The sequence below is a fragment of the Colobus angolensis genome, unplaced genomic scaffold, assembly GCF_000951035.1.
Source record: "Colobus angolensis palliatus isolate OR3802 unplaced genomic scaffold, Cang.pa_1.0 Scaffold8, whole genome shotgun sequence".
NCBI lineage: Eukaryota > Metazoa > Chordata > Mammalia > Primates > Cercopithecidae > Colobus > Colobus angolensis.
This window is the reverse complement of record NW_012121820.1, coordinates 15,421,967-15,449,592: the sequence shown is the minus strand read 5'-3', so window position 1 is coordinate 15,449,592 and position 27,626 is coordinate 15,421,967. Positions and strand designations below refer to the sequence as shown.

The window sequence follows — 27,626 nt, the reverse complement described above, 5'->3', positions numbered from 1 at the left end:
CAAAATAAATAAATGGATTTTTTAAAGTAAAAAAAATATAGAAAGGGAGGTTGAGACATAGAGAAAGAGACAGAGACACAGAGAGTGACACTCAGAGAAGGAGACAGACACAAAGGAAGGAAGGGAAGGGAGAGATGTAGAAATGGAAAGGCAGAGACAGAGGGAGACACTCGGAGAGACAGAGGAAGGGAGTGGGGGGCAGAGAGAAGGAAACACCGTATGCAAGCAGATGTGATGGCCCCCCGCAGTTAGACCCGGCACCTGCCTCTTCAGCACGTTTGCGCTGTTTTCACACAGTCTTGACCCACATCCCTGCCCGGTCCCGCCTTCTCCCTGGCACCGAGCCGTCCTTCTTCACCTTGAGACGGGCCCCAGAGGTTTATGCGCGGCTCATTTCTCCTGGCATTGTGTTGACAAGCGTTACTGCTTCAGAAACGTATAGATTTAATTTCTCCTGAAACACCCACGGGCCTCTCTAGTAAAGGAGCTGGAGAGGATAGAGCTGGGTGTGGGCTGAGCACAGGCTTTCTGGATATGCAGGGGATGGGGACAGGGTGTGAGACTCCATGGAGCAGAAATCCTGGGGCTACTGACTCTTGAGGAGCAAGGGCAAGTTTTCAAGCTTTGTACAGTGTTGGAGACAACCCAGGCTTTGCCTTCGAGGAGCCCTGTTTGAAACCCTGCTTGCTTGCTTACTTGCTTGCTTTCTCTCTCTCTCTTTTTCTTTCTTTCTTTCAGAGTTTTGCTCTGTCACCCAGACTGGTGTGCAATGGCATTATCTCAGCTCACTGCAACCCCCGCCTCCCGGGTTCAAGCGATTCTCCTGCCTCAGCCTCCCGAGCAGCTAGGACTACAGGCGCCCGCCACCACACCTGGCTAATTTTTGTATTTTTAGTAGAGACAGGGTTTCCCATGTTGGCCAGGCTGGTCTCGAACTCCTGACCTCAAGTGATCTGCCTGCCTCAGCCTCCCAAAGTGGTGGGATTACAGGAATGATTCACTGTGCCTGGCCAAAACTCTGCTTTATTACAGCCTGGGCAACATAGTGAGACCCCGTCTCTACAAAAAAAAAAATTTAAAAATTAGCTGGATGTGGTGGCATACACCTGTAATCCCAGCTAGTTGGGAGGCTGAGGTGGGAGGATCACCTGAGCCCAGGGGGGGTCGAGGCTGCAGTGAGCTGTGATTTTGCTGTGCAGTGCAGCCGTGACTACACTCTAGCCTGAGCTAGTGAGACCCCATCTCAAAGAAGAAAACAAAAAAGAAACCCTGCTTTGCTGATTGTTAGCTGTGTGACCTGGGACCACTGCTTGACCTCTGAGTGTCAGTTTCATCATATGTAAAAATAGGTGTAATGGCCCTTGCCTCTTGTAATGTTTCTGAGATTCAGTGGGATAAAGCACCCAACACAGCTAATGAAAGGTTGGGTTTCAATAAACAGCCATATGTTCCCCGCTTCCTCTGAGATCACTGTTAAAAAATGTCATAAAGGCCATAAAGGGAAAATACTATATTGGCTCAGATAACTGAAGAATCCAAGGTTTTCAGGCAAGGAAAGACCCAGGTGCTCAAATGATATCCTTGGGAATCTGTCTCCCTCTCTTGGCTTTGCTATCCTCTGTGCTGGCTTCATTGTCCAGCAGGCTGTCACCAAGTGGCAGCAAAATAGTCACCAGGAGTTTCCTTATTTTCCCAGAGAAAAGAGAATACCTCATTCCCAATATTCCCAGCAGAAGTCCTGGGACTGACTTGCACTGGGCCATCATAGGTCAGAGGTACATCCTTGCAGCAATGACTGTGGCAGGAGAGGTGGACTATGCTCTTTGGCCAGCATGGCCCAGAGCTCAGTGTGGGGTCAACAGTACTAACAATGCAGGGAATGTGTGAATTCTCCAAAGGAAACATCGGGGTGCTGTGACCGGTGGAAGGGGAGTGGATACTGGGTGGGAAACCGGGCAGTATCCACCAGAGTGGGTCTCTCCCCTCTAGACACTGGGTTCTCACACTAGTGGGGCATCTGGTGGTCTCACTCCCCCCTCCCCCTCTCACAGGCTGCTCCTGGAACTGAAGCACTCAAATATTGGCCCATTCCCGGTGAGTCTGAGGCCCTTGGTGGCTTCTTCCTCCTCCTGACCTGGTGTTGGGGAGAGGGACATGTCATAGGCTTGTGGCATTATTTAAGAAGCTACTGGCTCATTTGCATTTAATTTGGTTGTGAATTCATGGTTCGAGATGCTTGGTGGGCAGAGGGATCTGAGCCAGAATCCCTGCTCCGTGCCTAAGAACTGTGAGGCCTTGGGCAGGTCACTTCCCTTTTCTGAACTCCAGACCTTCCCCACCTAGGTAAGTGTAGAATGGTTTAAATGGGATTAAACATGCACGGTCTGGTAGAGAAAATCTGCTCAACAAATATTTGTTGGATGAACAAATGAATTACTTTATCGAGCACCCTATTATGTGCCAAGTACTGCTCCAAGTGTTGAGTAGGCTGATGCATAAGATGGGGAAGTGATGCCTTCTCAGAGCCTTACATGGCAGCAGGAAGACAGCACAATAAGAAATGAAAGGCCAGGCACAGTGGCTCATGTCCATAATTCCAGCACTTTGGGAGGCCAAAGCAGGAGGATTGCTTGAGGCTAGGACTTCAAGACCAGCCTGGACAACATAGCAAGACCTCATCTCTTACAAAAAATAAAAATTAAGTGGGTGTGGTGCCATGCACCTGTAGTCCCAGATACCTGGGAGTCTGAGGCAGGAGGATGGCTTCAGCCCGGGAGTTCCAGGTTACACAAGCTAAGATCATGCTACGCTGCACCCCAGCCTGGGTGACAGAGTAAGATCCTGTCAAAAAAAAAAAAAAGAGAGAGAGAGAGAGAGAGAGAGGGATCATTTCAGTCCCAATCAAAGCTATAAAAACCAAAGCGGGGATGGGTGGAAAGTGGTGGTGGAGAATGAAGTCAGAGGATGTGATCAGGGAGGGCCTCTCCGAGAAGGTGATGTTTGGACTGAAGGAGAAGAAGGAGCCCTGTTGTGGGGATAAGCTTGGCGTGTTTGGGGAATGAAGGGAGCCTGTGTGTCTGGAGCAAAGCGAGAAGGGGGCATTGGAAGAGATGTGGCCAGAGGGGCAGGCATAGGCTGGCTCATTCAGGGCTTTCTGGGCTGGGCTAGAGGAGGGGAGATTGTTGTATTGCACAGGCAGTGAGAAACCAGTGCACTGTTTACTGCAGGGAGTGCTGTGAGTGGATTTATACCTTTGTAAAAGCTTCCCTTGGCTGGGGTGGGGGGATGGATTACAGACAAGGGAGTCTGTGGGAGGCTGGTGTGTTTGTCTATGTGAGATGCTGGGGGTTGGGACTCAGCCAGGAAGAAGAGAAAGATGGTGGATTGGAGACATACTTTGGAAGTAGATTTAGACAGAACTTAGTGAGAGATGTGAGCCTCTTTTATAAGGTGTATTTAAATATTTAATGCATATCTGTTGCACACCTTCTTTTGCACCTAGAATCATACTAGGCACAGTGGGGTATAACATGTGGTCAATGTCTGGCAGATTTAGACACAGCACAGAAGCCTCCCTCATGGCTGTGTGGTGAGGGAAAGGATTGTCCAGGTGACTTCCAGGGTCTTGGGTGGAGCAGTTGGATAAATGGCAGAGCTACGTAGTGACATGGAGAAAGGGCTGGTAGGAGAGGGAGGAACAGGGAGAAACCCGGCTCAAGTAGGTGGTTCCCCTGCCCAGGAATCACTTCTCGTCATTAAGTAGATTTGCCCCTGCTGCCCTCACAAGGGGCATTGATGACGAGTTGCCCCTGTTAGCAGTAAGTAGTCGCCCATGTTGTTCAACACCAGCCACAAAGAGTGCCTGCCCTGTGTCTAACATCAGAAGCTGCAGTCTGCTGATCCTGCCCAGGGTCTTGCTACATTGACCTGAATCTTCTGGTGGCCTCCGGTTGAATCTCAGTTTCTGCTGCTCTGGAGAACATTTCCTTAAATTCCCGAGATGCCCCCAAGTTCCCTACCAAGTGAGTGCCTTGTAAGCCCCCCAACCCCAAAGTCATACCATCCCAGTGTCCCCTTCAAATCTGATAAAAATCCAGCCAGCCATTTCCACCGAATGAGATTCCAAAATGGAAGGACCAAATGCAACCTCACTGTATTTTCATGGACTTAGTGGTTCCAAGGTTCTCTTGGTGGCTTGACTAAGTCCATAAATAATTTCTACTTCTGTAGAAAATAGAAATTTAAAGTTCCCAGGATTCACAGGAAGGAGGGCACTGCATTTGGTGTGAGGCCAGGGAATAACAGGCCAGGAAAGGAGACTCAATTGTTCCAGAAACAAATATGTATATATTTACAAGTTGTAAATGTCACAACTACAGGCAAGCATCTTGAGGGTTTTACAGTATTTTTAAATTTTTTTATTATTGCTAAAGCAAAACATATGCACTATAGGGCAATCAGAACCTACAGATTTGGAAAAGAAAGAAAATAAAAACCATGCATATTTTCATCACTTAGATAATAATTTGGAGTATATCCTTCCTGACCTTTTGCTATGCCTATTTAATTAAAAAATGAAATGATGTGATTTCTATAGCCTGGTTTTCCTCACTCAAAAACATATCATGGTTATCTCTGTGTTGATACTTACATTTCTGCAATCTCATTATTAACAGTTGCATAATATTTCCTTGTATTAAAGTATTACCATTTTCCACCAAGTGATTCCCCTATTGTTGGACATGGAGGTTGCTTTTAATTTATTGTTTTGGATACATTTGTTGCTTTGGTCAACATTCTTGCATCCACATTTTTTCCTACACCCTACATTATTTCCTGAGGATAAATCCCTTGGAGGAATGTTTGCTAGCCCAAAAGGCACACAGGGGTCTTGTTATGTTGCCCAGGTTGGTCTTGAACTCCTCCTGGTCTCAAGTGATCTTCTCACCTCAGCCTCGCAAAGCACTGGGGTTGCATTCATGAACCACCGAGCCCAACCAGGCATACACAGGCTTTTGATGAACATTGTGAGGGCAGCAGGGGCAAATCTACTTAATGACGAGAAGTGATTCCTGGGCAGGGGAACCACCTACTTGAGCCGGGTTTCTCCCTGCTCCTCCCTCTCCTACCAGCCCTTTCTCCATGTCACTACGTAGCTCTGCCATTTATCCAACTGCTCCACCCAAGACCCTGGAAGTCACCTGGACAAAATAGCCCTCAAAGAGGTTGATTCGATTTGCCTTCTTACTGCAGTCTCTGAGAGGACACATTTTTTAAGCCGAGCTTTTCCCATTTAAATACTCTCTGATGACCTTCCTCATCATTGTCATGAGTTGTAAGGCCTTGCACCTTACAGTTGAGAACATGCTTTATATCTGGAACCATCGGAGCAATAGAAAGCACTTCCATGACCTTGACTGGGCTGCCAAGTGTTCACATATCACTTGCGTCCACCTCTCAGCAGTTTTCGCAGCTGTGCGGGAAAACTGTTGCTGAGCAGCGCTAGGGGAAAGGAGGGTGACAGAGGTGGGGTGATGAGGACTGCTGGTCCCGCAGGGTCCCGGTGATGCAGGACCATCCTCCCATCCTTCCTCTGATTTCCAGGTTGAATTGATGCAGGCTATCATGAACTACATTGTACCCACGTTTGTGCTGCCCAGGGTTAACGGTAAGGAACTTTGAAGAAACGATTCATTTTTAGTCATGGGGGAAGAGGGTGGGGTTGATTACCTACAGCCACGTAATACCTGGCCCCAGGTGTGAGGGCTGGGCAGTGGTGATGTCGAGTGAACCTCAACTGGCATCTGACCCAGAAACGGATGAAACAAAAAGGGAACTCACATGGGTTGACTTACTACACATGGGTTGATTCATTATTGCATGAATTTGTCCTTCCAAAACCCCCGTGAGATGAAGGATTATTAACATCTCCAACTTTGATGGGAGGAAGTGGAAGAACAGAATGATTTAGTGACTTAGGTCACAGAGCAGGCAAGGGGTGGGGCATGAGTTTGATCCCAGCTGTGAAGACAAAGCTCATGGTCTTTTTCCAACTCTGGAAGAAGGATGAGGGGGTGCCCTGAAACCCCTCCCAGAGCTTAGATCACCACGCTGGTAAAAACTTCAGGCAGGCCTGCCCCTGACCTTGGAGAGCAAGGGGCAAAAGTACAAATAGAGGCCCATATAACCAACCTGTGACTGGGATATTTAGAACTTACCGATTAATCCAACAAATTATCATATGAAATATGATACATCAGTCCTGGGATCTGTCCTCCTTCCTTGACAAATGTAGCTTTGTGATGACCTGGGAGGCCACGTTCTAATTTAGATTCCTCCAGAGTTCCATGTCAGAATGTGGCGGTATGTGGGGCATTTGCCCTGGCCACTGTCCGCCTCTGGCTTTATCCTTAATATTGAGGGGTTTCATGCACACATGCATTAAATACCCCTAATTACACACCACACTCTGTCCACACCATTGCAAGCAGCAGATTTTTGGTTTAGTGTACACCAGTGGTGCTGCGCCCTCAGGAGGGCCATCATGGGGACGGAGTCCACGCAGGTCCTAGAGGTAGACTTGGGGCTGATGGACAACAGGTGGGAAGTACAGACTCCAGGGCAGCCTTCCTTTCAGGCTTGTACGCCCATGCCAGTCCCTACCTAGGGCCAGGCATGCCAGTTCAGGGAGGCTTTCTACCCAGGCTCTCTGGCCTTCCCTCCTCCCCTGCCCTTCTCTTTCTTTTCTGCTGGTCCTCACCGTTGGTCTCTGTCACAGAGAAACTACAGAAAGGCTGCCCTCTCCCGATGCCTGCCAGAGTCCAGCTCTACAACATGGTGCTTCAGCCTCACCAGGTGAGTACCGGGGTCTTTCCCACAAATCTCCCCTAATGATAGTGACCAAGAGCAGCCCATGGCCGCAATGCTTCCTGCATGCCAAGCCCTGTGTCAAGTGCCTTCTACCCTTACAACAACCCTGGGATGTGGGTGCTGTTAAAAAACAGAGAAGAAAGACCAAGGTTCAGAAAAGCCACACAGTGTTAAATGAAGTCCAGATTCAAAGCCAGGTTCCTGGCTTTGAACCATTGCTGCATCATTCCCACGCTACACTCGGCAAAAATGAAATACATTTATTGGCCAAAGAACCTCTTTTATAAGGTGCATTTAAATATTTAACACATATATGTTACACGCCTTTTGCACCCAGCATCATACTAGGCACTGTTGGGTATAACATGTGGTCGATGTCTGGCAGATTTAGACACAGCACAGAAGGCTCGCTCGTGGCTTTCACCCAGACTGATCTCCATCTGCATTTGACACGATGCCTTTCCTGGGCATGCTTTCTTCTCTTAGTCTCCAGCAGTCCCCTAGCTCCTGGTTGTCCACCTGCCACCTCCTCTGCTTGTTCTCCCACCCCTTCTCTGCAAGCTGGAGATCTCCAGGACCCCACCCCAGGCCTCTTCTCTTCCCCCACCAGTGGCTGGCCTTCGTCACTCTCGTCAACCTCTTCAGGTTTAGCTGCCACATGTGTGCCACCCAGTGTCCCAGACATGCTTCCAGTCTTTTTATTTTTTCCAAACTCTCAGCTTGTGCATTTGCAGGCTCCCTCAATGTCTCCACCCTGAGGCCTCTTAAACCCAGCATGTCCCCACAAAGCTGTCACCTCTGTAGCAAAACCATCACCCAGTGTTGCATTTGTTACCTTGGTTAAAGGCTTTCCTGATAACTTGTGGTCCTCATGGGTAGCCTTGCATCACCCAGATCCCGCCCTCTCCCTTTCCCCCAATATCCAGTCCATCAATCCTCAATTCTTTAGACCAGGGAGCTAATTAATGGGGCTGAGAGACTGTAGAAAAATAGCCAAGAGTGCAGAGGAAACACATACCGCATGTTCCCCCTTTTACCAAGTTCATGCTTTAAAAAAAAAAAAAAAATGACCCATGGCACAATTTAATTTCTTCATTTCTAAAAATCCTGAGTGAAGGGCACAAAGGAGCAGAGAGAAGTGGTTTTGCAGCCTTGATTGTAACAAGCACTCCCTTGAGCTGCCATGAGGCAGGGATGACAAATGAAGGCCTCTAAAACAGCCTGAGGGGTCTCTGTGTCTGAGAAGGAGGCAGCTTCCAGGGAAGCTGCTGACAGATTCGCAGGTGTTGGCAGCTGTTGATGTGTAGATCCAGGCAGTGAGACACTGAGTGACCCCCACTGGCCCTACCTTTCTCCTTCCCAACAGGCAGGCTCCCAAAATGTCCTTCTTAAAATTCCAGCAGCTGCACACTCACAAACAAGGGGTGCATCTTAAGTGGTGACGACATTCTCATCTCTCCCTAGAACTTTCTGCTGTTCGGTGCAGATGTTATCTATAAATGAAGGTGCCAGGGGTACTGGAGGCTGTCAGCCGCACCTGTTCCTGATGGGCCGTGGGGCACAGGCTGCCTTTCCCCAGGGAACCCTCTCCAGATCTTAACCAAGAGCCCCTTGCAAACTTCTTCAACTCAGATTCAGAAATGATCTAAACACGAGGAAACTTTATTCGTTGGAAAAGTGCATGGTGTGTATTTTAGGGATTATGAGCTTCTTTCAAGGGCTAAGTTTGCAGAGATATTTCCTCCAGGAATTGTGTTTCAATTGTAACCAAGAAATTTCCATTTGTGCTTCACGAAAAAACTTTCTGTTTTTTTTTTTTTCCCTTTGGATTCTGCGTGCTGGTATTGTTTCTTGTTTTATGTTCATTTATTTATTATTCATTGGCTGTAACCAATGTGGCTGGCAGTGCCAATTGACAGCACAGATACAATCATCTCTTTTTATTTCTGTAATCAATCTCTTGAGTCCCCACAGCCTCCATTAACAGAAAGTCTCATTGTTCCAACTGTCCTCGGGATTTTCTTAGTCTAAATTCCTAATGTCACACAGAGAGGGTCTGGAGAGTGGATCGGTCCACTATGCTGTTGTTCTTTCCATTACCACATGGTGTCGCTGTTGACCGGTCATTCTGCACAGCCCACTGTCCTGTGTAGTCACCCGTCCACTAGGACTGTTGCTCCCGTCACCACCACACAGTGTCGCTGTTGAACAGCTAACCTGCACAGCCCGCGTTCCCTGCCCCACACTTGGGCTCTATGGTGATGACCCCCACTTCAGCCATGTTCTCCTGCCCAGCCAATGTCCCCAAAAGCAGAACACTAGGCCAGGTGACAGAGGCCGTTAGGGTTTTCTGCTTCAGTCACATCTTTGGGTGCAATTAGCACTTCCCCATGACTCTCCCAGCCCTGGTGTGGAAGCCAGATCACCAGTTCAGACTGTCTTTGGAATTCTGGGGAGTTTCCTTGGGGACTTTGGGCCATTTCCTGCCATGGGACATCAGAGGGGGCTATCTCGGCCCATTAGATGAGGTTTTATGGATTGTACTTCAAATTGATTGAGGAATCCTGGAAGTCCTTTCTATGCTGCTGACATTTGCTCTAAGACCAAAAGGATGAGTGACAACACACTGGAGGAATTTGATGCAGATGGTAGAGTGGGGGACCACATGACCTGATTTAGTTTTTAAAATGTTTTATCTTGACTTCTGAAAGCATCAGAAGGACAAGAGTGCAAGAGATGGGCACAAATTAGGAATGTGTTGTTATTCAAGCTTCAACCAGTTTGGTGATGATAAAACTGAAGAGAAGCATTTGTATCGAGCAAAAGCAGATAAAGGGTATTTATTTTTTATATGAAGAAAAATGTACACACTTCTGCTGACATCACTGATTCTCTGTTAAATGGAGGTAAAGGCTCTAGGGCCACAGAAGAAGAGAGGACCATTGATCAAACACTCTCAGGAGTCAAGCAAAGGGCATGAATGATCTAATTTAATCCTGATAGCATTCTTCATTCCCCAAGATGGGAACTGCTCAAACTTGTGGCTACTGTTTTTAGACAGAGTCTTGCTCTGTCACCCAGGCTCGAGTGCAGTGGTGCGATCTCAACTCACTGCAACCTCTGTCTCCCAGGTTCAAGCGATTCTCCTGCCTCAGCCTCATGAGTAGCTGGGACTACAGGCATGTGCCATCATGCCTGGCTAATTTTTGTATTTTTAGTAGAGATGGGGTTTCACCATGTTGGCCGGGCAGGTCTCGAACTCCTGACCTCAACTGATCTACCTGCCTTGGTCTCCCAAAGTGCTGGGATTACAGGGGTGAGCCACTGAGCCCAATTGTTCAAATGTTTTAAATTGAGTTACCCTTCCCTGATCACACAGCCAGCAGGTGGCAGAACTGGAATTCCTACCTTATCTATGCCCACACGTCAGAGCCCACGCTCTTTTTGCTCCTCCCAGATGTCAAAATCTTGTCTGTTCTAGGGGAGTTGGCATGTTTAAAGCAGAACTTCTTTGCTCTGTGGCATAGGCTGTACACTGTAAAAAGGTACCAGGTTGAGGAAACAAAAGTCTTTCTCTAATTTGTCCACCAGGAGGGTGCATCTTTTTCTCCACTAGCCAGGGGCTAGTGGAGGCTCTGAATAGAAAGAGAAGAGCAGCTAGGAAGGGTGGAAGGAACAGAGAGAAAGGAAGCACAGTGTGGGATAGACTGGGAGGCCATGAGGACTGTTAAGGACTCTAGGTTTTGTTCCAAAAGAGAAGGCAAGGCATTGGAGAGTTTTGAGCAGAAGAATGTCACAATCCAATTCACATTTGTAAAAGAGCCTCTGGCTGCTGGGGAGACTTGCTGGTAAGCATGGAGACACACCTGCCATCCCCCACACTCATTCTCTTTGGAGTTAGCCCCCTTCTACACCTGCCTTCTACTTTCTGTAACACACAGGCACCCTTGCTCCATGCTCTATAGAAAAAAAAAAAAAATGCAATTATTAGATTGGTGCAAAAGTAATTGCGGTTTTTGCCATTACTTTTAATGCAAAAACCTCAATTATTTTTATTTATTTATTTATTTATTTTTTTGAGACAGAGTCTCACTCTGTCACCCAGGCTGGAGTGCAGTGGTGTGATCTTGGCTCACTGCAACCTCCACCTCCCAGATTCAAGCCATTCTCCTGCCTCAGCCTCCCAGGTATCCGGGATTACAGGCACATGCCACTATGCTCAGCTAATTTTTTTGTATATACATATTTTTAAATATAGACAGGGTTTCTCCATGTTGGCCAGGCTAGTCTCAAACTCCTGACCTCAAGTGATCCACCCACCTTGGCCTCCCAAAGTGCTGAGATTACAGGTGTGAGTCACGGAATCCAGTCTTGGCCATTACTTTTAATGGCAAAAAAAACACAATTACTTTTCCATCAACCTAAATATTTCTTGGACCTGAAGATTGGTGCATTGTGCCTGGGAACTTCTCTCTAATGGTTGAGAAAAGGCAGTTGCTTGGGGGTTAGGGTTTGAGCAGCATTCGCCAACACACTCCAAAGGTTCTGCCAAGTTGGCTATAGAACCACTATTTGAGCAGCTTCTCCCTTCAGGCTAAGCATTGTCTGCTGCAAATGGCTGCAAATGTGTGTTCGAGGTTTCTTTGGGTGGTGTTGAAAATGTTCTAAAATTAAATTCTGGATTGTACACTTTAAATGGGTTAATTTTATGGTGTATTAAATATATGTCAAAGTGGCAAAAAACAATTGAAGGGAAAAAAAAGAATTGCACACTCTAAACCACCTAAAAGCTCACCATCAGAGCAGCTTCCCTTCTGGGATAAGCATTGCCTTCTTGGGGTTCCTTTTGGAAATGCTGACTTATTAAATAAACATGAGGGAGGAGTACCCTATGCAAGGAGAGAAGGTGGGGAGGGGCACAGGAAGACTAAGCACTGTCTTCATCATTTTGCCATATCCCACTAGCGGCCATAAGCAGCCCTGGCCCGGGGTCTGCCTCTTCAGGCTTATTATCCTATTTAATCCTCATGACAACTGCTAAAGGTAGACACATTGCCCTCCTTTTTCAGATGAGGAGTCTCTAGAAAAGTTGTGTGGCCTGCTAAGCTAACTGTTTGGAGCCGGGGCTCTGGAGTCACCTGGCAGTGGTTTCAAACATAAATCCAGTCCCCCCAAGAGCTGTGTGACTTTGCAAATGTTCCTTAACCTCTCTGACCCTCTATTTCCTCCTTTGAAAAGGAGAGCTAAAACTTTGCCCTCTTCTTTGGCATGAGGTTATTGGGAAGAATCAGAGGTATGATTGATAGGGTCATGGCACAGTGGTTAAGACTATGAACCATGATCCCAAATATCTTGGGTTTAAATTCCACCTCTGCTATTTGCCAACTGTGTGGCTTTGGGCAGTATAATTAATTCTCAGGTTTTCTATTTCTCATCTATAAAGGGAACATCATAATAGTACCTACCTCATAAAGTTGTTATGAGAATCAAATACATGTCAAATCTGCGGTACAGGGGTTGACAAGAGTAATCCAAGTTTGCTCTAATTTGAATAAACACAGTTCTTACTATACTGTAAAGGCTATATCTGACCAAGTGCAGTGGTTCACACCTGTAATCCCAGCACTTTGGAAGTCTGAGGCAGGCAGATCACTTGAGCCCAGGAGTTCGAGACCAGCCTGGGCAACATGACGAAACCCTGTCTCCACTAAAAATACAAAAATTAGCCAGGCATGGTGACAGACACCTGTAGTCCCATCTTCTTGGGAGGCTGAGACACAAGCATCACTTGAACCCAGAAGGCAGAGGTTGCAGTAAGCTGAGATCGTGCCACTGCACTCCATCCAGCCTGGGTGATGCAGTGAGACTCTGTCTCAAAAAAAAAAAAAAAAAAAAAACTCCATCTGGCTTGCTACAGTAGTATTCCCAATGCCTGCCACATAGTAGGTGACTAATAAGTATTTATTTTTAAAACGATCTGGGATTTCAACCCACATCTGCATAACTCAAAACCATTATGCCAGTGATTCTCAAAGTATGATTCAGGGCTGTCTGCCTGAATGGGCCTGACCCCAAGAATCAGAGCTCCTGGCTGGCCAGAAGTCTGGGTTTATCCTCCCCAGTTCAGCAATAGGCTCACAGTGTGACCTGGGCCAGTTCTCCCTCTCTAGGTCTCAGTTTCCCCATCTGTAAAAGCAAGGGCTCTCTGGGGTGAGGAGCTGTTTATCCACATGGCCAGTCCTGCTCCACGGGGCTCCTGGTATCTCAAGACATGCAACCTTCAAGCCACAAAGGATCGTCACTGACATTACTACTTTTATTTTGTAAGCCTGCATGTCTCAGGGCTCATGTGTGTGTGTCTGTGCGTGTGTGCACACAGGCACACATTCAGATCTGCAGGTGATGTGGCTTGGGGAGAGGCTGTCATAAATATTAAACTCCCAACTCCAAAGTACCCTGCAGAGATTCAGAACTGCAGGAATTCATAACATCATTCTCTTTCAAGAGTCAGTGTTCTCGGGAGTGTGGGCACCGTCATAGAAAACTATCGAAAAGGAGAGTGAAGAGTTAGAGAACTGCTGAGCTCAGAGGGAACTCAGAGCTCATTTAGTCCCTTGTTCCCAAAGCTTCAAGCATGATCCATGGTCAGCAGCATCACCCTCACCAGGGAGCTTGTTAAAATGCAGAGGCTTAGCCCCCAGAAGAACACGATAGATCAAGATTTGCATTTAAACAAGATCCCTGGGGGACTTGCCTGCACGTCTTTGTTTCTGAAAAGTTGTCCTAGTCCCCAGCCCTCATCTGCATTTGGGGGAAACATGAGGATCAGAGAGAGGTGGAGTTTGTTCCAGGTCCCCCAGTCCATTAGCAGCAGGGCCTTGACAAAAACCTGTGCAGACTCTGGAAAAGGATTCAAAGCTTTCTGCAAGAGGCAGGCGTTTGCACAAAAGGTGAGTAAGTGCAGAAGAAATGCACAGTTGTTGCTAAGTGTGTCCATCAGGGTTCAGGCAGGAAAAGAGAATCCAACTGCAATGGTTCTTGGGATTTGAATAAAGTGGCTATTTCTAGACTTGGGGGACAAGCTTGAGGAAACCAACCAGGGACTGTTATCCCTAAGGCTCAAGCAGCAAAGAAAATCATCTGGGTATCCCAGCCCAGGGAGATAATGGGAGCCAGGGACAAGGGCTTATCAGGAAGGACACAGCCAACTGCCACACTTGTGATCAAGAGAAGACAGCAGGGAAAAGTGCCCTGACATCTGGCCTCCTGCCATGCCACCGTCTGGCTGAACCCAACTAGAGATGAGGAAACTGAGTCACAAAGTGCCCAAAGTCACCCCGTGGGGGAGTCAGGATTCAAATCCTGGCCATCTGGCCTCAGAGTCCGTAAAGATAAACGTTAAGGTTTCTTTATTACTTTGGCAATTACGTACTATTTGCTGCTCAGTATTCTAGACACTATGGATTCCAAATTCTGGGTTTTTCAAAATCTTTTCAGTAACACTTTTTAGTCAGAACGTGTCGGCGGCTCCGCAGCACTGCCAGCCCTTGTCTTCTCAGAGGAAAGAATTCAATTGAGAGATGGAGGCAAGTTTTAAAGCAGAGGCAAAGGTTTATGGAAAGAAGCAAAGTACAATTGAGAGATCAAGTGCCCCGCTCAGGCTTTGGCTAGGGGTTTTTATACACTGGCTTGGTTCTGGGGCTCCTTCCTTGGGCGGGCTGTTACCTCATCCCTGCGTGCGCAGTGGCCTGCCAGCCCTCGGGAGGGGCCGCACGCGCAGTATGTTTACAAAGGTTGTGCGCATGCTCACTGGGGCGATTTTCCCTTCCTGGTCTGTCGCAGCAAGAGAAAGATCATATACAAGTCACACTCCTCCGTTTGCCCTTCTGCTCATGCTTAAGACCTTACCAGGGAATTGTGGTTTGCTGGCTCCAGATGACGTCAGCTATCTGTTAGGGAACTCCTCACCCTCTCGGCGCCATTCGTAGCCACTTATGTCAAAGGGACAGTTTTATGATTGCCTGCCCATCATTTGATGCACTGCCATTTGTGGGGGCCCTCTCCTGCACAAGAACACAATAAACATCCTTGTTAAAAGAGTCCCTATTTCACTGCAATAAGACTGAGTGGTGGCCAGAGTGGTAGCAGCTGTTGCTTTTGTGGAATTGGATGGTCAGCCTGGTAGGAGAAAGGCCCAGGGGTTCTGACCAGCACTGGGGTCATGCTGCTCCCTGAGGCCTCTGCTGAGTCCTGGGCCATCAGCAGGGACCTTAGCCAGGAGTGGGAACCTGCAGGGGTGGAGGCTGGGCTTGGGCCACTTGGCAGCTCTAAGGTTGCTGCTGTGGGAAATTCCCAACCCTGCAAATGACCCCCAGCCAGGGACATCCTTAAACTGCGGCCAGAGGAAGAGTAACATCTATGTTCCCATAAGATCCTTATGCTCCAGAATGTCCTCCCCCACTCTCCTCCACTCCTGGGCAGGCTGAGGTCCAGGAAGCAAAAGCCCCTAGGCACACTGGGGATGCACCTGTGAGCCCTTCCCTGCTCCAAAGCCTCCCAAAGGCTGGCTCCTTACCCTGAGGCCTCCGCTCAGCTTGTTGCCTCCCAAGAGAAGCCTGCCCTGACCAGCGTTTTGGAATGGCATCCCGCAGACCTGGACTTAAATTCCTGCTGGGTGACTGCGGCCTACATCACTTCACCCTGCCAAACCTCAGTTTCTTCATCTCAAGACAAGACTAAAATATGCACCTGGGATTGCTGATGCAGGGATGAGAGGAGACGTGCAGCTTAACCAGCACAGCACCTGCACATAGTAGGTGCTCAATAAATATCAGTTTCTTTTCAATTCCTGCCAGGTGCTGCAAGGATCTCAGGAAATGGAAGACTCAGCCCTGCCTGCAAGGAGCCACCAGACTGGTGGGGTGGGGGCTGGGGGAAGGGACAGAAGAGGACCCCAATAAACCTCAGCCCCAGTGACAGGAGCAATGCAGTACAGAGGAACAGAGAGGCCTGGACTGTGGGGTTCCCTGGGTTTAATGTGGGACGTCCTGATCTTAACCTCAGTGCCTGCCTGTGCTGTTTGTGACCTATTGGGACTCACCCTGTTAATCCCACCACATTCAGTTGGTTGAGGCCATCATGGAGACCTGCCCAGTTTCAAGGGAAGGGGACAGAAACACTACCTTTTGATGGAAGGAGTATCAAACAATTCATGGGCATATTTTTAAAGGACCACAATTACCAAAAAGCAGAGTGGTTAATGCTGTGGTGGGGAAAGCGCAAAGGGTTTTGGGACCTCAGGGGAGACCCTTTCTAGAATCCAGAGAAGCATGGGAGTGGTCAGGGAAGGTTTCCTGGGGGTGAGGGCAGAGCACAACTCCCAAATGTAAGCAGGGCTGGGGCAAAACTCTAAAAATTAAGCACAGTCCGTACTATAAATTTTGTTTTCCAGAATGAAATTTTACTATCTTTACTTACAACAAACATATGCCAGGGACCATACCCCCAAGAAAATAAAAATTTTAGAGGCTGGGCATGGTGGCCCAAGTCTATAATCCCAGTATTTTGGAAGGCCAAGCAGGAGGCTCACTTGAGCTCAGGAGTTCGACACCAGCCTGGGCAACATAGCAAGACCTCATCTCTACTAAAATACAAAAAATTAGCTGGACATGGTGGCTCACGCCTGTAGTGCCAGCTACTCAGGGGGCTGTGGTGGGAGGATCACTTGAGCCCAGGAAGTTGAGGTTGCAGCGAGCGATGATCGTGCCACTGCACTTCTGCCTGAGCAACAGAGTAGACTTTGTCTCAAAAAATGAAAAAAGAAAAAAAATGTATATATCAACAGGCAAAAACTTTTTTTTAACACTTATAATTCTACCCCCTAACCAGAGACAAGGCCCCATGACTCCTTTCTAAATATTTTCCAGATTGTTGAGTATGGAAGCTGATTTTGAACCCCCCAAAATAGAACCTTACTCTATGGTGCCATTGGAAACGGATGCCTCATGAGACCCCTTTCCTTGCCAAGAAATACCTTTATTTCTGCAGCCTCACTTTAAAGTGTGTGTCATAATTCATTTAACCAATGATACATGGTTGGATACATGAGGTTGGGTCTCACTTCTCCTGTTTCACACACGTAGCAATGGTATCTTAGAGCCGTGATTTACTGGCACACTGATGCAATTATGTGCTTAGGGGCAAGTCCCTGAAATTGAATTCCTGGGTCACAGGGCATGTAGCTGTTTAAACATTTGCCAATTGCTTTCCAGAAAATTTTACCACCAGCAAGGTTTGAGAGAGGCTGTTTTCCCATGGGGGAAAACATTTATTTTTTAAATAAACAGAGCTGGTATATTAAAAAAAAGAGAGAGGGAGAGAGAGTTTGGATGGCGCCAGACGTGGCTTCACTCTCAACCCTGCCGTCTGCTGGGTGTAAGATCTTGAGGGGACTATGTGGCTTCTTTGAGCCTCAGTTTCCTCATCTGCAAAACCAAGCCTTCCTAGCCGAGCTCTTAAGAGACTGGCTGAGATGAGGCAAGACGAATGGTGATGAATGTGAGTCTTTCTGCGGGGAGGGTGGGCAGGGGTGATCGTAGAAGCCAGGCTTCCTCATCCACTGATCTGGGCAGTGAAAACTGGCTTCTAAGTATGACCTTATGACTTCAGTGATGTCGCAAGCAGGTTCCAGTCCCTGTGCCTCCCCTTCCCGCTCCCAGGAGCCCACCCACCCTCAGGAACTGCCCCCAGCCATCAGACCTTGGCCACTTAAGGGACCTGGGCCCAATCACAGCTGGGACAGTCCCAGCCCACTGCACTGGGAATCTAGGATGGGGGCCTTGGCTGGAGCCCTGCCATCCATACTGCTGGCATTGCTGCTCACGTCCACCCCAGAGGCTCTGGGTGCCAACCCCGGCCTGGTCGCCAGGATCACCGACAAGGGACTGGAGTATGGTAAGAAGCCACATCTGCTGTGGCTGCACTTGGCAAACCCAGGCCCCAGGCTGCTCTGCGTACAGTGGGGACAGGGAGTGGGGACACAGACCAGACCCTCTCCCTGGGGCAGTGCCACCTTTTGGGTCAGGCAGCTCTGGCTCCGATTCTGGCCTCACCACCCACCAGCTGAGTGCCCTGGGCACGTTATTTGTGGTAACGAGGTCCACCACCAGCCAACAGAACACAGCTTTGTGTGCAAGTGGTTGATTTGGGAAATGATTCCAGGAAACACTGTAGGGAATCGGTACTAAGATGAGGAAGGGAGGGCAGCCAGGAGAGCGTGTGCGATTAAACCAGCCATCACCTCTGACGACAGGAACCACTCAGCTGGGAAAATTCTGTGTAAAGTTTGGAAACACATGCCTCTGAACTACAAGTCAGAATTGTGGTCACCTCTAGAGGCAGGCAGAGACCCTGAAGGGCATGAGGGAGGGGAGCCTGCCGGGGTGCTAGAAGGTGCCATATCTTGATCCAGGTGGTGATCACAGGGCTGTATAAACATTAAAAGCCAGGCACGGTGGCTCACACCTGTAATCCCAACACTTTGGGAAGCTGAGGCAGGCAGATCACAAGGTCAGGAGATCAAGACCATCCTGACTAACACAGTGAAACCCTGTCTCTACTAAAAATAAAAATAAAATAAATTAGTCAGGCGTGGTGGCGGGCACCTGTAGTCCCAGCTACTTGGGAGGCTGAGGCAGGAGAATGGCTTGAACCTGGGAGGCAGAGGTTGCGGTGAGCTGAGATTGTGCCACTGCACTCCAGCCTGGGCAACAGAGCGAGACTCTGTCTCAAAAAATAAATAAATAAATAAAACAAACATTAAAAATTATTTAGCAATACCTTTAAAATTTGTGCCCGTTAGGTACTTTATGTATATTATTCCTCAATTTTAAAGAATGGGCAGGCCAGGCGCAGTGGCTCACACCTGTAATCCCAATACTTTGGGAGGCCGAGGTGGGTGGATAGCTTGAGGCCAGGAGTTCAAGGCAAGCCTGGCCAACATGGTGAAACCTCGCCTCTACTAAAAATACAAAAATTAGCCAGTCATGGTGGCAGGCACCTGTAATCCCAGCTACTTGGGAGGCTGAGGCAGGAGAATCGCTTGAACCTGGGAGGCAGAGGTTGCGGTGAGCCGAGATCATGCCACTGTGTTGCAGCCTGGGCAACAGAGGGAGACTGTCTCAAAAAAATAAATAAATAAAAATAAAACAAAGAATGAGCAAAAGTAGGAATATTTCTTTTAAAACGTTGAAACAAAGCCTCCAGACTATCCAGGTGGCAAGGGAACTGGGATATTTATACGCCACAGTGATTAATTGAGGGTTTCTGGGCTGGGGGTTTGTCAGCGCCCCAGCACTTCTGTCCTGTTGCATGTGCCTGCTTTCTGCAGTTCCAGGACAAAGAGCCTCAGGACATACAGGCTCAGGGAGGCAGACACTGGCAGCTGGGAGTCAACTGTCACTTACTGGAAAGACTCAAGGATATGGACAGGCACTGACCACGTGTCTTCTCACATTCCTAGAGCCTGAATTGCCTTACCTATTAAATGAGATAACAACATTCCCTTAGGTAGGGTTGTTGGGAGCCCAGAGTGGCTCGAGGCACGGAGAGGGAAATCAGGGAAGGATTGCAGAATAAAGTAAAATGGAAAAGACAGTGGGAATTTCCCAGGGACAAGGGGTAGTGTTCCAGGCAGAGGGACCCCAACATGTGTGTTTGCTAGAGGGAGAAGAGCAAATTGGAAAGAGGTGAAGGGGGAGACCACTAGTCATCTGCGTACAAATGCCTGCCTTGGGGGCAGAAACCTGGGTCCCTCAGATCTCTGAACGGTGGGACCTGGTAACTGCTACTTGCATTGAAACCGTAAATCAGGAGAGTTTGTCTTTTGTTCCTTTGCACTGTGCACACACACCATGTTTATGTAACCAGTCCTCTGAGGTTGGGCATTTTAGTCCTTTCCTTTTTTATTTTTATTTATTTATTTATTTTTATTTTATTTTTTTTGAAACGGGATCTCACTCTGTCACCAGGCTGGAGTGCAGTGGCACAATCTCAGCTCACTGCAACCTCCAACTCCCTGGTTCAAGTGATGATCCTGTCTCAGCCTCCCGAGTAGCTGGAATTACAGGCATGAGCCACCACACCCAGCACTTTTTTGTATTTTTAATAGAGACAGGGTTTCACCATGTGGGCCAGGATGGTCTTGATGATCTGCCTGCCTCAGCCTCCCAAAGTCCTGGGATTACAGACGTGAGCCACCGCACCCAGCCCCTTTCCATACTTTTAATAATATAAACCCTGTTTGCTGTTCCAGGCATTTACTGAGTGCCTGCTGTATGCCAGGCACAAGTTAGGAATGCTTGTTATCCTCCCAACCATCTTCTTGCTTTGCATTCGATGCCAACCCAATGAAGAAAGTTTTGTTTTGTTTTGTTTTGTTTTGTTTGAGACGGAGTCTCACTCTGTCGCCCAGGCTGGAGTGCAGTGGTGCGATCTCGGCTCACTGCAATCTCTGCCTCCTGGGTTCAAGCGATTCTCCTGCCTCAGCCTCCTGAGTAGCTGGGACTACAGGCGTGTGCCACCACACCAGGCTAATTTTTGTATTTTTTAGTAGAGATGGAATTTCACCATATTGGCTGGGCTGGTCTCGAACTCCTGACCTCAGGTGATACCCCTGCCTCAGCCTCCCAAAGTGCTGGGATTACAGGCGTGAGCCACCACGCCCAGCAAATGTATTGTTGTCATTGCTATTTGACAGATGAACAAAGTGAAGGTTGTTTGGGGACTTTGTCAAAGTCACCCAGCTAGAAAGATGCCCCCTTTCTCTAGCTCCCAAATCCTTCCAATTTCTTCTATGCAGGCCAGATGCTATGGAGAACAAGAAGGAAAACCACCTGTCCAAGCGCACAGCACTTTTGCCCTCAGGGAGTTGTTGGCAAAGGCATTCCATTTCCTTGTCAGTAAAATGGGTATGAACCTAACAATGCCCCAGAAATGCAGGGACGCCTCTGAATGTCCCTCATGCTACCTGGCACGCAGAGGGGCTCATATCCTGTCAGTGTACTTAATGCTAATAACGATGTTGACCTCTCTCTTCAGGGCAGGTGGGAGCCACCGTAGGGTTTACAGCAGGGGAGGAGGCAGGCAGATCAAGCTGACTCCCAGCTATTTCCTGTCCACAGCGGCCCAGGAGGGGCTATTGGCTCTGCAGAGTGAGCTGCTCAGGATCATGCTGCCTGACTTCACCGGGGACGTCAGGATCCCCCACGTCGGCCGTGGGAGCTATGAGTTCCGCAGGTGGGGCTCTCCCTTCTGCTGGGGCTCCGAGGTGGCTGGAGCTGGCTGTGAGGGCGAATTGGAGAGTGAGGAAGAGAGAGCCTCAGGATTGGGCTGCGGAGGGACCTCTTTGGGGCAGACAGTGGGACAGTTCCCTGAAGAGTTCAGAAGGAAACTCTGGGGAGGAATTGAGCTTCTCCACTCATTCATGCAGCAAATATCAAGGAAGACCTTAATATCTGGCTGTGTGACCTGAGCCTCGGTTTCCTTACCTGTAAAATGAGGTTGATCTGCTTCCTCCTTCAGAGTGCTAATCCAAGATCCAATCTGGCCACTGGATATAGTTTGGAAGAGAAGACAGACCCTGCACTTTAAATCTAGTAGCCCAATGTAACCTAGAGCTGAAGTTTGTACTTGGGGGAGTCAGGGAAGGCTTCGCAGAGAAGATGGCATTTGAGCCAAGACTTCAAATATCGCTAGACTTGAGCAGCTGATACTTTAAAATGGCGTCAACTGCTTTTCGAGGGCTGGGCAGTGAAGAAAGCACAATCAGGCCCGTAGCACATTGTACCCCTCCCCGCTCACTGCTATTGAGTGTTTCCTTCATTCCTGCCTTCTTTTATTCAGTCCATCAGCAAACATCTGTTGAGCACCTACTGTGTGCCAGGCAAATAAAACAGAACTTGACCATTCTTTTCCCACTGTTGGCAACCTTGCTGACCCTTTTTGGGTCTTCTCTTAAGGCTGCCACCATATTCCCTGAATCTGTTTCCCGCCTACCTGGATGTATTGGGAGAGGGGAGCGTTAGCAGGAGCTGCAAACCCAAAAAGATATGTCTACGGACCTCCTGAGGATGCCACCTGGGGTCGTTAGATTCATGGTTTCTGATGCTGACTGTAAACTGCGGGTAATTGCATCCCTTCCTCGAGGTTCTATTTCTCCTTCTGTGGAAAGGAAACAAGAACAGTCCTGACCCCCTCAGTGTGGCCCAGATGGCATGAAGAATGTAATGTGCTTAGCGTGGACACATGGTCACTGCCTGGGACACAGCCGGTGCTCACCTGGAGCAGATCCTGCTGGTCTAGTCCCCACTGTGGAGAGGGGAGGCCTGCAAAGGTGGGAGCAAGGTCCCTGATGAGGCTGGGTCCAGGCCCGGGGCTGACACCTCCTTCTGTGTCTCTCCCTTCAGCCTGAACATCCACAGCTGTGAGCTGCGTCATTCTGCACTGAGGCCTGTCCCTGGCCAGGGCCTGAGTCTCAGCATCTCCGACTCCTTCATCCGGGTCCAGGGCAGGTGGAAGGTGCGCAAGTCATTCTTGTAAGTTGGCCCTGCTCCCAGGCCCTGGAGCTCTTGGCCTTGGCCTTCGCCCCATCCTTCTTAGGTCCAAGGTGTTCCTAGCTCATCAGAAAGGCCACGTGGTGGACAGATGGAGTCCAAGCCCAGAGGTGGCCTGGAGATTGAATCCTGGCTCTTGAATGAATGTCTTTCCTTCTCTGAGTCTCTACTTCCTCCTCTCCCAAAGGGGATGGGCCTGCTTCCTTGATGGAGTCATGGGAGGGCTAAGTGCGATAATATCATGTCTCCTTGGTTTATTTCCCACAGAAACAGACCTTAGGGCAAGAATTCCAGTGCAATACTTTATCTTGGAAGTGATCTGAGGAAACCCACAGGGGAGTGGGGAAGTGAGGAAGGGAAGGGAAGGAAGTCAGCCTGGTGGGCAAGTGAAGCTCTGTCTAGCTGGGGGACTCGGGGACAGCAGAGAACACACCTCTGAGTCACTCCAGCCCCGCCCTGTCACCCCTTCCTCCTGCTTCTCATTGGCCAAAGGCTGCTTCCAGGGGCTCTGGCTCTCAGGCACTTTGAACAGATCTCTGACCTCAGAGGCACTTGAATGGAAGGGGTATTCGTGTGCTAGGGCTGCCGTAACAAACAGACTGGGTGGCTTAAGCAGAAATGTGTTTTCTCACAGTTCTGGAGGCTGGGGACCAAGGTCAAGGTTTTGGCAGGCCTGGTTTCTTCTGAGGCCACTCTTCTTGGTTTGCAGATGGTTGCCCTTTGGCAATTGTCCTCACGTGGTCTTCCCTTTGTGCTTAAGAAATCCCATTTCTGAGGCCATGCACATTGGTTCATCCTTGTAATCCCAGCACTTTGGAAGGCTGAGGCGGGAAGATCACTTGAGGTCAGGAGTTCGAGATCAGCCTGGCCAACATGGCGAAACTCAGTCTCTACTAAAAATAAAAAATAAATTAAAAATTAAAAAACTAGCCAGGTGTGGTGGCAGGTACCTGTAATCCCAATTACTCAGGAGGCTGAGACAGAAGAATCTTTTGAACTCTGGAGGCAGAGGTTGCAGTGAGCTGAGATCACTCCACTGCACTCCAGCCTGGGGGACAGAGTGAGAGTTCATCTCTAAAAAAAAAAAAAAAGAAAAGGAAAAAGAAAAGAAACCCCGTTTCTCTCTATGTCCTAATCTCTTTTTATAAATACACCAGGCAGATTGGATTAGGGCCCACCCTAATGGCCTCATTTAAATGTAATCACCTCTTCAAGGGACCCATCTGCAAATACTGTGACATTCTCAGGTACTGGGGATCAGAGCTTCAACATTTGAATTTGGGAGGCAGGTGGTGACACAGAGCAGCCCATAACAGAAGGAAAAGCCCAAATATGGTTGACATGGCCATATTTATACTTCAGACCTGCACTGCTCAAAATAGTAGCCACCAGCCATGCCTTTACTGAGTACTTGAAAAGTGTCTGGTAAAAGTTGAGATCTACTCTAAGTACGCAACACCGAATTTGAAGATTTACTATTTAAAAAAAGAACAACAACAACAACAAAAAAAACCGGCCAAGCATGGTGGCTCATGCCTGTAATCACAGCACTTTGGGAGGCTGAGGCGGGTGGATCATTTGAGGTCAGGAGTTCAAGACCACCCTGGTCAACATGGTGAAACCCCATCTCTACTAAAAATACAAAAATTAGCTGGACATAGTTGTACACACCTGTAATCTCAGCTACTTGGGAGGATGAGGCAGGAGAATCGCTTTAGCCTGGGAGTCGGAGGTTGTGGTGAGCCAAGATCATGCCACTGCACTCCAGTCTGGGCAAGAAAGTGAGACTTTGTCTCAAAATAAATAAATAAATCTCACTAATAATTTTTATGTTGATGACATGTTGAAATGATATTATGTATTGCTAAAACCAATCTCAGCTCTTCCTCTTTATCTTTTTAATGTATCTTCTGGAAAATTTAAAATTACATGTGTGGCTCACATTCTATTGCTTTAGAAAGATGCCCAGTTTATATGTCACCTACACACGCACATTCTTTCTAGTTCCATGAAAGGAACCGGCCACACTCTCCTACCCTGTCTTTTGTCAGTGAAATATCTTAAATATCTCTTTATATGGGCATATGACGATCTACCTCATGTTTTTTCACTTTTTTGAATGTGCTTTTAAAAATTGATATGAAATTCACAGAACATAAAATTGATTATTTGAAAGTATACCTTCAGTGGCATTTAATACATTCACAATATTGTGCAACATCCACCCCTATCTAACTCCAAAACATTTTCATCATCCCAAGAGAAAACTCCTTACCCATTAAACAATCATTCCCCATTTCCCTTCCCCCAGCTCCAGACAACCACCATTGGGGTTGGAGACCCCTGGAATAGACCACATTTTGACCCATTGTTTTCAAAGTCTGCATAACATGGGTGCCCACAACCTATTCAACCTGTCGCTGCTGGTGGACATGTCGGTTGCTTCCTTTTTTTTTTTTCTACTGCCCATGATGCTTCAGTGAGCTGTCCCACACCTCACATATATCTTGGCAAGAAGAGCCATGGGATAAAGGCTTAGAAGTTAAATTACTGGGCCAAAGAGTATGTGTCTTAGAACAAAGAGGGATCTCACTGATTTGTGTTTCAGAAAGCTTGAGCCAATGTGCTCTCCCAGCCACAGTGTCTGGGACTTCTGTTTACTCGTACATTCAATAGCATTGGGTATTAAAACTTCAAAAGTTGTTTTGAATCTGATAGGTGAGAACTGGTGTCATTGCTATTTTCATTTTTAATGACTTTTATATGCTTATTTTATACTGCATTTCCTGTTCATATCTTTTTTTTTCTTTTGAGTTGTTTTTTCTTTCCTTGTTAATTTGTATTGGCTTGCTCTTTGTATATTAAGGAAATTAGCTCATATATTAAGGAAACTGGCTCTTTGGATGTCTTGTACTGCAATTTTGTTTTTTACTTTACATATGGCATTTTTTTGGTCCACTGAAGTTTTAGTTTTCTATGCCAACAAGTTATCAAGGATTTCCTTTATGGCTTATGAGTCTTGGATCTTGCCTAGAAAGGCCTTTGTCCAGCCCTGACTGTAAATACTGGATCCGGGTTTTCTTCTAGATCTTTTATGGCTTTATTTGTTATTCTTAAATCTCTGCTCAGTTCCATCAATTTGGAGGTAAGAACTGAGACTTCTATTTTCCCCACAAATGGTGGCAGACCCTGGTCTAGGAACCAATCATGGCTTCTCTTACCTCCTCCAGGAAACTACAAGGCTCCTTTGATGTGAGTGTCAAGGGCATCAGCATTTCAGTCAACCTTCTGTTGGGCAGCGAGTCCTCAGGGAGACCCACAGTTACTGCCTCCAGCTGCAGCAGCAACATCGATGACGTGGAGGTGGACATGTCGGGAGACTTGGGGTAGGTCTCCATCGGGGCACTGCCAGCTGGACTCCTGGTTGCAGCTCCTGGCCAATCTGGTGCTCAGCCTGGCCTCTGATAATTGTAATGATCCAAGTGGCTTGCACAGGCACTTGAAGATCATTCTCTGGGGAACGATGTTGAGATGAACAGACTTAAGCCAGGAATATTGGTGCATCATTGTCATTAAAAAAATAAACTTTCATTCACCTGACAAGGGGACCCCTGTCAGGTGAATGAAATCTGGCTATTGGAGGAACACCGAAAATTTGGTTGAAGGAGAGTTTGCGAAAAATATACAAGTCCTTGGACGAGTCATTTCATCTCTTCTAGTCTCTGTTTCCTTGATTAGAAAAGTGTGACCAGGTGTGGTGGCTCATGCCTGTAATCCTAGCAATTTGAGAGGCCAAGACAGAAAATCACTTGAGCTCAGGAATTCAAGACCAGCCTGCGCAACATGGTAAAACCTGTCTCCACAAAAAATACAAACATTAGCCAGACGTGATGGCACATGCCTGTAGTCTCAGCTACTTCAGGGGCTGAGTTGGGAGGATGGCTTGAGGTCAGGCGACAGAGGTCGCAGTGAGCTGAGATTGTGCCCCTGCACTCCAGCCTGGGTGACAGAGTGAGATCCTGTCCCTCGCCCCCTCCCAAAAAAGAAGAGAAAAATGTGGATTCTCAAGCCGCTTCCCCAAATCTACTGAATGTGATCATGCGATGGGGTGCCACAGGCGCTGGGAAGCCAGACACTCCGAATCAGGCTGGATGTACTGGGTCACAGCAGGGTGCCAGGAGGGGGTGGAGAGGGCTCCCTTTGTGGACTGGCCTGGCCAGGGACCTGGGCCCAGCTTTCCCAGGAACCTGGCCATCCCCAAGTTCAGTGGCAGGCTGTGCTTCTCTCTGCAGGTGGCTGTTGAATCTCTTCCACAACCAGATCGAATCCAAGTTCCAGAAAGTACTGAAGAGCAGGGTAAGAAGGTCCAAGCTTCTGGCCTCCCCCGAGCTTGGCGAGGGCTGAATGAAGACCTCACTGACCGCTGGCCCTGGACCAGGCCATGGGGGCTGGTTTGGATGTACTTGGGCCCAAGGCCGAGGGAGGACAAATCATTTGCCCAGGTCATGGAGCTGTTGTGGGGCACACTGGGGGCAAAGCTCCGAGTCCATTCAGTTGGGCAGAAAATGGTTAACTTCTTGGCCAAGAGTTAAACAGCAGGGGCTAAACAGAGGCTCCAGCCCCTCTCTCTACTCAGCCTTGCTCAGTGTCCCACACCGCCCTGCATTCCACCAAGGTCCGAAAGGAAACCATTCCTCAGGTGCCTGCAGGAGACCAGGCAGGAAAGCTCAGCGAGGGCGTGGGCCAGGTGGGAACTGGGCAAACTTGTGAGCACCAGCCCTGGATGGGGAGGCAGCAACACTGTCAGACTGGCCTGTTAAAAAAGAACATGTGAAATCTTCGGAGTTTGTCATCTTTAACTAAATCAAAAAGATGTTAACTTTCAGTTCCTCTAAACACTCATTCATCCCAAAATCCCATTTCTGAGATACTAGCCAAAGGGCATCTGTAGCAATGACTGGGAAAGGAGAAAGTGATGAAGGAAGAAAAGGAAAAATACACACAAACACACATACACACCCCACACCCCCCACACACTCCCCCTTCCACTACACACACACCGTACACACACTCTACACACACACACCCCACACACCACACCCCCACACACACCACACACACCCCACACACCCCCACACACACCTC

The 27,626-nt window shown here is 48.1% G+C and overlaps 2 protein-coding genes across 2 annotated transcripts in view; both read left to right on the top strand.

Moving 5' to 3' along the window:
• Window positions 1-8,685, top strand: part of BPI (bactericidal/permeability-increasing protein) — a 33,241-nt gene extending 24,556 nt beyond the window's left edge. Inside the window, exons 12-15 of the mRNA XM_011929057.1 lie at window positions 2,052-2,094; window positions 5,605-5,668; window positions 6,779-6,855; window positions 8,335-8,685. Coding sequence (XP_011784447.1) covers window positions 2,052-2,094; window positions 5,605-5,668; window positions 6,779-6,855; window positions 8,335-8,373 — 223 coding nt within the window. The 3' untranslated portion in view covers window positions 8,374-8,685. The remainder of the gene's footprint in view (window positions 1-2,051; window positions 2,095-5,604; window positions 5,669-6,778; window positions 6,856-8,334) is intronic.
• Window positions 8,686-17,545: 8,860 nt separating this feature from the next.
• Window positions 17,546-27,626, top strand: part of LBP (lipopolysaccharide binding protein) — a 32,342-nt gene continuing 22,261 nt past the window's right edge. The window contains exons 1-5 of the mRNA XM_011929056.1: window positions 17,546-17,823; window positions 21,051-21,165; window positions 22,335-22,463; window positions 25,712-25,867; window positions 26,774-26,837. Coding sequence (XP_011784446.1) covers window positions 17,700-17,823; window positions 21,051-21,165; window positions 22,335-22,463; window positions 25,712-25,867; window positions 26,774-26,837 — 588 coding nt within the window. The 5' untranslated portion in view covers window positions 17,546-17,699. The remainder of the gene's footprint in view (window positions 17,824-21,050; window positions 21,166-22,334; window positions 22,464-25,711; window positions 25,868-26,773; window positions 26,838-27,626) is intronic.